This window comes from Camelus dromedarius, chromosome 10 (assembly GCF_036321535.1).
Source record: "Camelus dromedarius isolate mCamDro1 chromosome 10, mCamDro1.pat, whole genome shotgun sequence".
NCBI lineage: Eukaryota > Metazoa > Chordata > Mammalia > Artiodactyla > Camelidae > Camelus > Camelus dromedarius.
The window spans coordinates 74,017,325-74,028,556 of NC_087445.1; the positions used below are offsets into that span (position 1 = coordinate 74,017,325).

At 57.1% G+C, this 11,232-nt stretch overlaps 1 protein-coding gene across 1 annotated transcript; it reads right to left on the minus strand.

Annotated features, from left to right (window-relative positions):
• Nucleotides 1–4,761: 4,761 nt before the first annotated feature.
• On the minus strand, nucleotides 4,762–7,890 carry QRFP (pyroglutamylated RFamide peptide). The gene is made up of 2 exons (XM_010984215.3): nucleotides 7,530–7,890; nucleotides 4,762–5,882 (listed from the first exon to the last, which is right to left on the minus strand). The coding sequence occupies exons 1-2, from the start codon at nucleotides 7,869–7,871 to the stop codon at nucleotides 5,478–5,480; spliced, it is 747 nt and encodes a 248-aa protein (XP_010982517.3). The 5' UTR covers nucleotides 7,872–7,890; the 3' UTR covers nucleotides 4,762–5,477.
• Nucleotides 7,891–11,232: the final 3,342 nt, after the last annotated feature.

Consider the following 11,232-nt stretch of genomic DNA (forward strand, 5'->3'; position numbering starts at 1 on the left):
GGCAGATCGCTTTGGTCTGTAATTCTTCCCTGTCGTTCAGAGCCGTGGCATGTGCGTGGGAAGGGAGGGAGATGCGTTTCCCCGAAGGGGCTGGGGACTCCGTGTTGGGTTTTACAGAACAGCAATGGCAGGACTGTGGCGATGTCCTGCACACTGTGTGGTTATCAGCCATTTTGCAGGCAGATTCCCTGCCCTCATCCCAGGCTCTTCCTGCGCCCTTGATGCCGACTTGCTCCCAGCCCGGCTCTTGTCAGGGCACCGAGAGTGAGCAGTGCCACCACTCAGGCCACATCTGACTGGCACGGGGAAGGGGGAGACAGCTGGAGGCTGTGTCAACTGTCAGGATGTCCCAGCGTCCTTGATATGAGGGGAGTGGGTCATGTCCTGGATTCTTCTCTGGCCTGAAAGGGTTAATCCCTCCACAAGTACGTTTTCTCTCTTTACCTTTGGACTCACTTCCTCAGCCCCCCGCAGCGCCCCTCACTCGTATTCGCACACCTTGTGTGGATGAGGAAGAGTGGGGTGCGCTGGCCTGTGAGGGGAGGGAGGAGACACGTCCTGGGCCGTGCTGTGACCTCCCCCAGTCCCCCTGCCAAGGGGACTGTCCAGGGGGTGACATTTTCTCATCTTCGTCTCCACTTAACGCCAGCTGACAGCTTGGAAAGTGGAAGTCGGGGAAGTAAGTAGCACCCTCTGATAATGATACTTATTAAGCCAGCAGGCTTGTCAAAGGATGCAGATCCTGCTCACCAAAGCATGTAGAAGAGCGTGGTTCAGTGAAACCTCTTTCCCGCAGACCTCGGCCGCGAGGCGTCAGGCGATGGAGGGGAAAACGCTCTCCTGGGACGAGGGCTGCGGAGCCCACTGAGCACGCGCAAGTTGAGCTGCAGGCGGCACTGGGGACCACATCTCTCCCTCGTTTCACAGAGGCAAAAACTGAGGCCCAGGCCGTGGTCTGTTAGTGACTGAACCAACACTTGACGCCCGATCTCCTGGCTCGGGGGCTTTTCCACAGGTAACAGGCTCTTCCCTGGAATGCCAGCTCTCAAGTCTGAAAGAAGCCATAGAACAATTACAGTGGCAGCCACAACTGATGGCTGCTTCCTCCGTGTCAGACGTGGACGGTCACGGAATCTTCGCTGCAGCCTCGTAGGCAGGGCACGTTATCCCAGTTCCCCAGCACTCAGCGGTGAGCTTACTTGTCCAGTCACGGCTCCCACGCGTGAGGCCAGGGCGCAGCCTCACCTACACTCTAGTCACCTTGGCAGCTGTACCGGTGTGAAACAAGGTTTTCCAAGGTAAGAATCTTCCGTGAATGTCACCTGACCCCGAGAAACTTACTTGGGTCTGGCCATTCTAGGACAACCATTCTTAACCGTTTTGGGGCCACAGAACCCCCTTGAACCTAATGAGAACTGTGGATTTAGCCCCAGGAAAACATATCTGTGTGCACACACAATGGTTTTCAGGTAACTCTGAGTCCTGCCCTCAAGGTCCGGAAGCAAGGAGTGAGAACCCAAGGGCAAGCCCACCGACGGCGCTGGCAGCGGCTGCCGGCACTGTTACCACAAAACGCAAGCCTAGGGTGTCAGAAGTTCTAAAATAAAACACTCAGGATCTCCAAACTGAGAGCCACCCAGATGTCGTCAAGAGAAGAAAGGGTGGACACATGCAGCGTGTTCAGGCAGTGGAGTGTCGGGGAGCAGGGAGAGTGAAGAGACCTGCCTCGCTCCACAGGACGGTGATGTGTAAGCTTCCACTTATTTAAGCGGCATGTAGTCCGGTGGTGGAAGTCAGAAGGGCGGCTGACGGGGACAAGGGCCGTGCCTGGTCGGGGCGCAAGGGAGCTCTGGGGGCAGCTGAAGTTCTGTTGCTTAGTCTGGGGGGTGCTGGCTGCTGGGTGTGTGACTTTGTGAAATTTCATCTAACTATGCTTAGAATTGGGGCACGTTCTGGGTGTGTGTTATATCACAGTGGAAGTTCTCTTAAAATTACAGCTCACCCATGAGTGCTTTTAGCGACTCTGCAGATGCATTCTGCATTACCACGTGAAACCCTCACACCTTTTTTTTTTTTTTTTAACGTGGGAGGTTCTGTCACTGTTTTCATTTAATTTCAGAAATGTGAAGCAGCTCACGCAAGGTCCCACAGCACGTGCCAGCTTGTTTCTGCTATACCATACTGCTAGACTAGTTTGCTGACAGTGAAGACAGCCGCAGCGAGACCGGCGGAGCCGTGGGCTCCGGGGCCAGGCTGCTCCCTCCGTCATGGAAGGGAGGAAGTCAGAGTTACAGCTAGCTCAGCCTCGTGGGTGTCGACGGTATTTTATAGAAGGCGTTCCCAAACCGAGCACTCTAGGGGGTTGATTTCTAGCTGTTGTCTTGGTACGGAGGACATTAGGTGGGACAAGGCTGACCAACCAACTGTCCCCTGTGCCTGCCTGCCCTCATCCCTGGTCACCCAACACCGTGGGCAGGACCCCAGCTCCCCGAGGGTGAAAGCACCATGTCCGGACTGGGGTCTCGAGTGGAGCATGTTGTGCGGTACCTTTGGCTCCAGGGCAGAGTCGGGGCGAGGTGGCTCCTCACTCACTACAGCAGCTGCCTGATGGCTTGGTGCCCCCACAAACTCCTTTTTCTCAAACATTTTAATTAATATTTCAAAATACAGGAAACTGTAGACAAATATTCCCTGTCCACTTTAATAGCTAAGTACCTTGAGATGTACACACTGAGATGAAGCCTGTTTTGTGCCGGGAGCGTATAAATGTCTGGGCTGGAGGAGAAAACGCTGATGGAGCGGGCCCGCCGCCCAGGGGGGCTCATTCAGCTTCCAAAATAAATGTTTTCCGAAGAGCCTCACCTTCACTAATCTGGGGAGTAATCTCCCCACCAAGGGGACTGCCGGGATGTGGCGGTGACATGAGAGGCCCCCAAAACTTGACAGAGCCGGTGGGGTTGAGAGGGGCAGGGGTTAAAGAGGAGATTTAGCCAAATGAAATGTAGTGGGAGTGGATTTCACCGATCAATGCCCTTAGCAGTTTGATTGTTCTGATTTTCAGGGTTATTGAGCTCAAATGTACAAGCAACAGGGAAGAATAGCTCTGCTGTTGATTTTTGTTTAATGATGAAAGCGTAATGACAGGGTATCCTCTGCTTTGAAGGCCCTCCCTCTCCTCTGTGTCTCAGATTTCTCCATCGAGGTTAATCTAATCCTGCTAAATTAAAAACCAGCCAGTGTTTACCCAAAGTGTGTGTAAACATATGCAGAAGTGTCTCAGCCTCGGTGGCCTCCAAGTTCTCCCAGTTGGTGACCACAGGGCAGCTCCTTTTATTCTGAGAGTAGAAGTTGGCAGGTGAGCATTGGCCAGGGACCTGCTGCAGGGCGCCCCTCCGCCCTTGGCCTCTGGTCTGTTCTGTGTCGCCGGGCCTCTCATGAGCGTGTTCTCTGGCTTCCTGGTGTGTGTGAATGAGCTAAGGGAGGGGTGATCCAGCTCCCTGCCTTTCCCCCGTAACACAGTGGACGTGAGCACGCTCTGGGGTGAGAGCCTGGGCTGGGACTGCACTTCCTTCTTTCAGCCACCCTGTATCCGACAGTCTCAGCACCGGGCTGTCCTTTACAGACACACTGAGGCTCGTTTTCTTGAGGTTTGCCACTAACAAAGACCCAGAGATGTGTTCCATCCCCATCCATCTGTCATGTTAGCAGGAGGCATCGTGGATCAATCCCTTCCTCAACAGTGGTGGAGGCCAAAGAGTTTGATATGCCTCTCAGATTCAGTGTCACTGTCAGGTCCCTGTCACAGCAGCCCAGAGCCCCCGGACACATGTACCAAGGCTTGGGGGGAAGCAGAGAGGAGCTCCAGGAGAAGGCAGCTCGCTTCAGCATAAGGCGATGTTCTGACTCCTGTGTTCCCGTCCCATCTTACCATCCTGTTTCTGCTCCCCAGTCAGCCTGGCTCTTTTGTGGCTCAGATCTGTTACCCCTTAATGAAGTGGCTTTCTGGCTGTCGAGGATTGAGAGCTGCTACAGGGGAATGTAAGTCTCTAAAAAAAATCACTGAAATGCTCCGAGGTGCCAAGCTGGGCCCAGCCCAGTGTGGTTCTAAAAGGCTAATAAAAATCCACCAATTAATTGTGACAGCTCAATGGAAAATTATTCAATTGTGAACAGGGGCAAGCTGCAGCTCAAAAGGAGGAGGGGAGACATTGCCATAGTAACATCAATACAGGTTCTCATCTCAGCAGTAGATGCCAGCCTGGGAGTGAGCAGCATCAGACTGCTCATCAGACTCGGGACAGGATCAGAACCCACCAAAGCAATGTTTGAAGGAGATGCTCTGCCTTGCCCCAGGGCCGCAGCCACTCCAGGATGAGCACTGGCTTCCCCCGGGGTAGGAGAAGTTGTTCTCAGAATGCTCCTCTCTTTGAGAAAACCAGGGAAAGTGCAGTCAAGTGCAAGGGGAAAATACACCATGTGTGTGTTTCCTATACCTTTGACCACGGGTATTTTACCAACTGCCATTTAAGGGGATGCTAGAAGAGGTGTGTGGGTACCTGTCACACAATTTCCATCTCCCCAAAGGTAAGGCACTTGTTCAGGAAAGCGAAGTTCCTAGGGCACAGAGGACCTGTAGGCAAGAGTCAGGTGAGCTTTCCATTATGGTTTTGCAGTTGTTACAACTTTTATTTCAAAAGTAACACATTCGTATTCTGCACACTGGAAATGCAGCCTTGCTAGAGCAAAAATGTATCCCTTTGCTGTTCATCTCCCACGAGACTCTTGGCTTGTCAAACACTGTACCACTGAGAAGGACAGCTATCAGAAGAGGATGGGCAGCCGGTCCAAATGGCATCTCAACACCATAGCAAGGTTTTCTTGCCAGAGGGATGGTGTGTTAATGGGGTGGAGAACAAGGTTTCTTTTTTCCATTTTAAACTTTCAGAACCATCCTCTGTACCCAGTGAGTGGAATGTGCTCACTCACAGTCGCAGTTTGGATGTCAACCGCAGATGTCCTGACGGAGAGTCAAAACTCATTACCCCACTGTAATCACTCAGCCCACCCACCTTCAGCTTCAAGCCAGCGCAGCCAGCTCTGCCTACACACATTCATGGCCCAACAGCCCCCGGGGCCAGGGGACTGCTGAGAACCAGCCCCCCAAGGGAGGGGCTGAAACACCACAGTCTGCCTGCCTGGGAGCTGCACCACCACGGGCGATCTCGACTAACGGAGACTTGCTTCTGCTCACCTCCTCTTTGACACCATCCCAGGTTTTGCTTCAGCAAAGTTGGAAATCGAAAGTAAGCACTCGCCTAACCAATCCTACTGCTAATTATAATTCCTATCATAGTTCATTACTAATACACCTTCCCAATGACTTGGTCTTTGAGGCTCAAGGAGAAGACAGGAGTGGAAACGGTGGGTGGAGGGCAGCGAGGGTCAAGGAGGAGCCCCTTCCAGGACGCCAGGCCCCTTCACCGCCGGCCGAAGCGGAAGCTAAAGCCACCTTTCTTCCTGCTGTAGCCGCTGAGCTCCTCCGCCAGGGTCCCTAAGGGGCCACTGGTCTTCTCGCCAGCTGGGAGGAAGCCCGCAGCCTCGCTGCCGTTGTCCTGCCTCCCGAACCGCAGCTTGAAGCCGGCACGCCCTCCTCTGCCTGTCGTCTGCAGCTCCTCGGCCATGACGAGCAGGGCCAGTGGGTGCTGAACTCTCGGCCACCCAGGGGAGCCCCACGGGAAGCGGCGTCCCCCAGCCAGGTCGGCCCAGCGCGTTTCACCTCCAGCGCCACCCATGGCGTCCACCGGCTCTTCTCTGTGCAGGGCAGGAGAGCAGGCAGCCAGAGGCAGGAGGAGGACGTAGGACAGGGAGTAGGGTCTTAGCATCTGGTCCAGAGGAGAGAGAGGAGGAGGTTACAGGCTGCACTCCTTGGCCCCATGCAGCAGTTGTTAGCACACTTCCCAGGGCCTGGGCCACTATCAAAGGCGTGAGCTGGTGGCTCAGCGAAGCCGGCTTGCAAGCAGCTTGAGGAAGTGTCACTGTGTTGGGGAACCAGGCCTTTATTTTCTTAGCAGGCCTGGGAGCCAATCGCGCCAATTAGGCTGGTTCTCCCTCTCCCACAGTCTTTGCCAGCCTTGGCAGCTTAGCACTCTAACACCGCAGCTGCTGGGGTGGCTTACAGGCAGCCCCGGGAGAGCTGAGCAAATCTAGGCTCGTTCTTCTTTATTATAATTATTGACTCTTGGGCCGTATCATCTCAGAGCCATGGGGTAGGAAGTTAATAGCGTCAATCTCTCTCTTAGTTTTCAACCTGATAATAAATGAGTCTAGTTGAGCTGTTTACCTGGGACCCTCTGCTAATGTCTCTTGACATGGAAACGAATTGCTCCCAAAAGCAGGAAATAGATTTGATGGGCCCGGCCTAACTCAGACATCCCTCTGGAGAGGAGCAGTCGCCGGTCCCTACTGAGCACCATCTGTGTGCCAGGCTGTGAGCTGAAACCTTTACACGCAATGCTTTCCGTCCATACCGGACACCATCCTTGCAACCCCCCTACAGGACGGTATCACTTATCCCCCTGTGCAGAGGAGGCAGCCATCTCAAACTGGTGACTGGCCCAAGATCTCACAGCTTTATAAGTGACAGGGCACGGATGCTAGCCCAGGTCTAATTGGGCTTCACAGAGGAAGCCCCACGGATAGCTACTCTACCCCATGGATAGCAGTCCCTGGAGAATTCGAAACAAAAATAGAGCTTCCCAAAATGCCCCTGCCTTGGCAATAATTGCTTGTCCGCTCGCAAAGGAAGCCTTTTTGGTAACGACCATGGTGAGTCGAGCTGGCTGGTCCTCTGAGGAGTGGAGCTGGGGCCAGAATAAAGGAGAGCAGGTTCTGGGGAAGGTAGCACGGACTCCCCAGAGCTCTTTCCAGAAATGGCTCCCTTGAAGACATTTCAAAGTACTCAGCCAGAAAGCTTAAAAAAACATAAAAGCAGCCCTCCTCGACTCAAATCCAGCCCTGCTAAGCTTCTCTCATCCCCTGGGGCTGGAGCAGCCTCTCCCTTGCTTCGGGGAAGCCTGTCTCCATCCGGGCCTGGACGGAAAGGGGTCTCTTCACAAGGTGACTCCTCCCCATAGAAAATGATACAGACAGCTGTTTGGACAAGGTGGGATTCCACCTGGTGGATGAATCCACCTGGGAATGGCCTCTGGGTCTCTAGAAGAAGGTGGGTCTCTCCCCTTTGGGGGGTTAGGGACCCCTTCCAGAACCTGGTGGAAGATTGGGACACTCAACACCCCAAAAAACGGCCCCAACGTCTAGGACTTGGCAGGAAAATCGCAGATGGAAGACCAGGGACCCAGCCGAGGAGGGCAGCTGTGGCCAATCTCTGCACTGCTCTGGGCTGCAAGGTAAGGTGCTGGTCTCCACCTCTGTGGGCCTTCCCGGCCCCGTGGTTCCCACTGCCCACGTCCAGCTCCGGACCTGGAGGCGGGCCCTTGTGGGGTTCCTACTGGAGATAGAATTGTACTCACCGCGCTGCGGGCCTGCTCCCAGGAGGGCGGCTGGACCCCGGGCCGGGCTGGGCAGAGCTGCTCTGGGTTCTTACCCAGGAGGTGTGGCTCCCGGGTCCTCCATGCTTTATGTAGGCCCCCGGGGTGCACTTGTGCTGTGTGCTCTGATTGCTGTGCATTCCTGGCCCTGGGATTCCATTGAGGACCTGGTGGTGAAGAAGGGGGCAGTGCGGACTGCATTGATAAAAGACCCAACACAAACAGGATGTGGTCTGATGAGAGGGCCAGACAGGGCTGCCCTTCGCCCAGAGGCCTGCCTTGTTTGGAGGAGAGCGGCAGCGTCACTGACTGAGTCGCAGGCATGACCCTTGAGTCCCTTGGAGGAGGCATTGGTATCCACCCTTAAGAATCCTCACGGTCCTGCCTTTGTCGGGTCTGCCTCGCTCCCTACCCCTCACACCTGCTGCGCAGCTGGCACCGCCGCTCCCGTGGGCTCAGGAGGGCAGACACCTGTGAAGCCAGCAACTGCCGTTCACTCAATTGAGTGGGAAGTTGTGTCTGGTGCCGTAGTTCGCTATGGAGGTTTATGTGGGGCACCCGGTGCTGAGAGGCTGAGCTGGCCAGTGGGAGAGGGCATGGAAGGGGCTTGGCGCACCCCCGTCTCAAGCCCTCAGCCCCTTAACCACAGCGGGTTTGTTCCTTAGAAGGGAAGCTCCGTCTTCCCCCCACCGCGGCCCCAGTGCCTGGCTCTGTGCCCAAGGGCCACATGGGAAAGGACAGATGGACGAGCGAATGTTTCAAAACTCGTCTGGCTCTCTGTGAGTCACGGAGACAAGGCTGTTGGCCCAGCGTGGGGTTTGCCAAGGGCTGAGAGAAGGCAGTTGCGGCCATCAGTCTGCTGGCGCCCCGGATGGAGGATGCCGGCTGCTTGCTCCCAGCTGTTTCTTCCCAGGTGGGCTCACAGGCCAGGGTTGTCGCCTGCGCCACATCCGCACAGTGGAGCAGGGAACAGAGGCGGCAGTGCTGTGGGCACGAGTCCCTGTGGGGTCCCTTCTGGTCTGGGTGTGGCCACTGGCCGGGCACCTTGCTCACATCTCAGGGCGCTCACCCTGTGATACTTAAAAAATACGAAAAGTCTGCCGCGTCCCTCCACCTGCCCTGTGTGTGACCCCAGAGCGGCCCCGGGGTCCGCTGCAGGCCGGGGTCTGCACAGCTCAGCCAGGGCGCTGTTCTCGGTCGGGCAGAGCACTGTGCAGTGTTCTCCAGGCCCCAGCCAAGGGGGAGGCGTGTGCCCGTGGGCACCTCCCTGCTGAACAGTCCAGCAGCTGCGGACCCAGGAGTGCCCCTCCCCTGCCCCTGCCCTCCTCCTGTCCTGTCGCCTGTGCCTGGTGACCCCGAGCTGTGCCTGAAGAGCGCCTGTGGGGAGACCAGCAGGAGGTGCCGAAATGAGACGGCTCAGCGCAGCCCCAGCGTCTGCTTCTCGCCTGGCCTAGATTTTCCCTCCACCAAGAGCGGGCAGGACTACGAGGAGGGCAGGTGCCTGGAGAGGCTGCGGCCGCCCAGCAGTTTTCTGGGGGTAGCTGCTCAGCCAGGCTGGGGACTGCGCACAGAGGGTTCCCGTCCCAGGGCCCTCACCCAGGTGCTGGGGGGTGGGAAATCACCCCGCACGGAAATAGACCGCCTCGTAGACACTTCCCCACCCCCAGCCGCCTGAGGAAGGGACTAGACTCTAGCCCCCCTCATGGTGAGGGGGCGGGGGGACCGAGGCTCAGATGTCAGAGCTGACATCTCAGCCCTGTCTGCAGCAGGAACGAGGTCAAAGACAGGCAGATAGTGAGCACTGACTTTGGGCCCCTCCACAGGGTGCACTCAGGCCTCCCCTGGTGAGGGCGAGGGCTTCGTGGGCAGGTGCGAGCAGAGGGTGTGCCCACGTGCTGACCAGAGCAAGTGCACACCCCGCTTACACCACCGAGGCCAGGGCCGCCTCTGAGGGGCTGGCGTGCGTGTGCATGTCACGTGTGTGCGCGTGTGTGCAGGTGAGACGGGAGGTGTGGTGTCACTGTCGTTAGTGCTGGTTGGTTGTGACACCGGTGCTGGTTAACGATGGAGTGCCGCCTGCATTGGGTCACTAATGTGCTGTAAGGCCTTGGGCCAGATGCTAGCCCTCTCTGTGCCTCAGTTCCCTGAAGTGTAAAACGAGAGGTTTTGGTTCCCAGGCTGTGCTCTGTGGAATTCCTCAGGGACAGCTGTGGAGCGTCGGGAGGGCAGGGGTGGGGCCGAGCCCCGGCGGCCACCCCCTCCCCGAAGGAGGAAAGCTCCGCTTGGCTGTTGACACTTTGGGCTTCAAGAAAATTCTGCTGCAGAAACAACCACTGACCTGAGTCCCTTCTCAGGACGGGCGCCTGGGGCTCTGGAAGTGGTCATAGGAAGTCCTGAGTGTTGGGCATGGGTTGGGGTCGGGGCAAGATTGGGGGTGAGTGTGATTCCTGGCCCCACCCCTTGTGTAGCGGTGCCTGGAGCCAAGTCTGATGTTGGAGCTGGTTTCCTAACTCTGGGGGCTTCCAGGTGTGCCTCCCAGAACACCTGGCCCAGAAGCTTATTTTCAAGTGCATTTCCTGGGCTCCTTGAAGCCTTTGGGCTCCTTCTAGGGAACGAACCCCACTCTTGAGCAGGTGGGGGTGACAGCTGTGACACTATCTCTGCCACTTGGGGCCTGGGCTGCAGGAAGGTCAGGGCCGGCCCAGGCTGTGTCCAGCACAGGGCATCGGGGTCTGTTCAGGGTCCTGGATTCTGCACTATTTGTGGCTCAAATGCAAGCACTGCTTATCAGCTTGAAGAACCTCCCTGTGATGAGTCACTGGAGCTCGGAATGATTCATTGCGCAGTGCTGGAGCAGCTCTGCCGAGGGAACCGCCGTGGGGACGGTTTGGTGGTGGCAAGAGAGGGGCTCACCTGGGGCAGGTGTGGCCCGTGGGGAGGCAGGTGGCCTGGATCACCTCAGTGACTTCCTGTGGCCTGGCTCGGGGTGGGGGGGGCCTCATCCCAAGGCGTCCCAGTGGGCCTGATAGAGCGCTGTGAAGGGGCAGGACCGCAGGCCTATTGGCGGAGAGCACTAGGGGGAGTGGTGCTCTGGGGGTGGTCCGGGAGCCTCTGTCCGCTGTGCACACACCCTCCAGCCGCCTCTCCCCTTGCAGACTGGCCCGAGGCAGGACGTAGGGCACATCCACTTCCTCTGTTCCCGCACCTGGTCTCCAGCGCAGGCACTCGGTAGATACTGGATTTCATTACATAAACTCGGGGGGTCACTTTGTCCTTATGCTTCAGATTATTTTACGAATAAACAGGCAGTAAGGGCTGTTGCTCTTAATGAAGAGTCTCAACTCCTCGGGACTCCGGCCCCGGCCACAGGAGACCCACCGGGGCAGCCTGTGACGCTGGGGACCGTGTGGGCGGCACACGTGGGGCAGGCCCAGGTTCGTGCCCCGAAGCCCAGCCCCCAGGAGGATTCACCCCAGCAGGTGCAGCTTGTGCGGGAGGTGGGCCTCACCTCCACCCACTGCGTGTGCCGCTCCTGGGGGTACAAAGCTTCCGGGGAAACACCATTTCCTACGTAGAAACAAAAGCAGTGAGGGGTCTGGGGAAACAGTGCAGGAGGCGGCCTGAAACACTGGGGTGCCTGAGCCACCCTGCGGGGCCCCGAGCAGGGTCGGAGGCGAGGCCCGAG

Coding starts and splice junctions, on each gene's coding strand:
- QRFP (XM_010984215.3), bottom strand. CDS start 7,871: ATGCCTGCGACTCAGTCAGTGACGCTGCCGCTCTCCTCCAAACAAGGC. Junction 5,883..7,529: donor GGGAGCAGGCCCGCAGCGCG/GTGAGTACAATT, acceptor CCTCTGGACCAG/ATGCTAAGACCCTACTCCCT.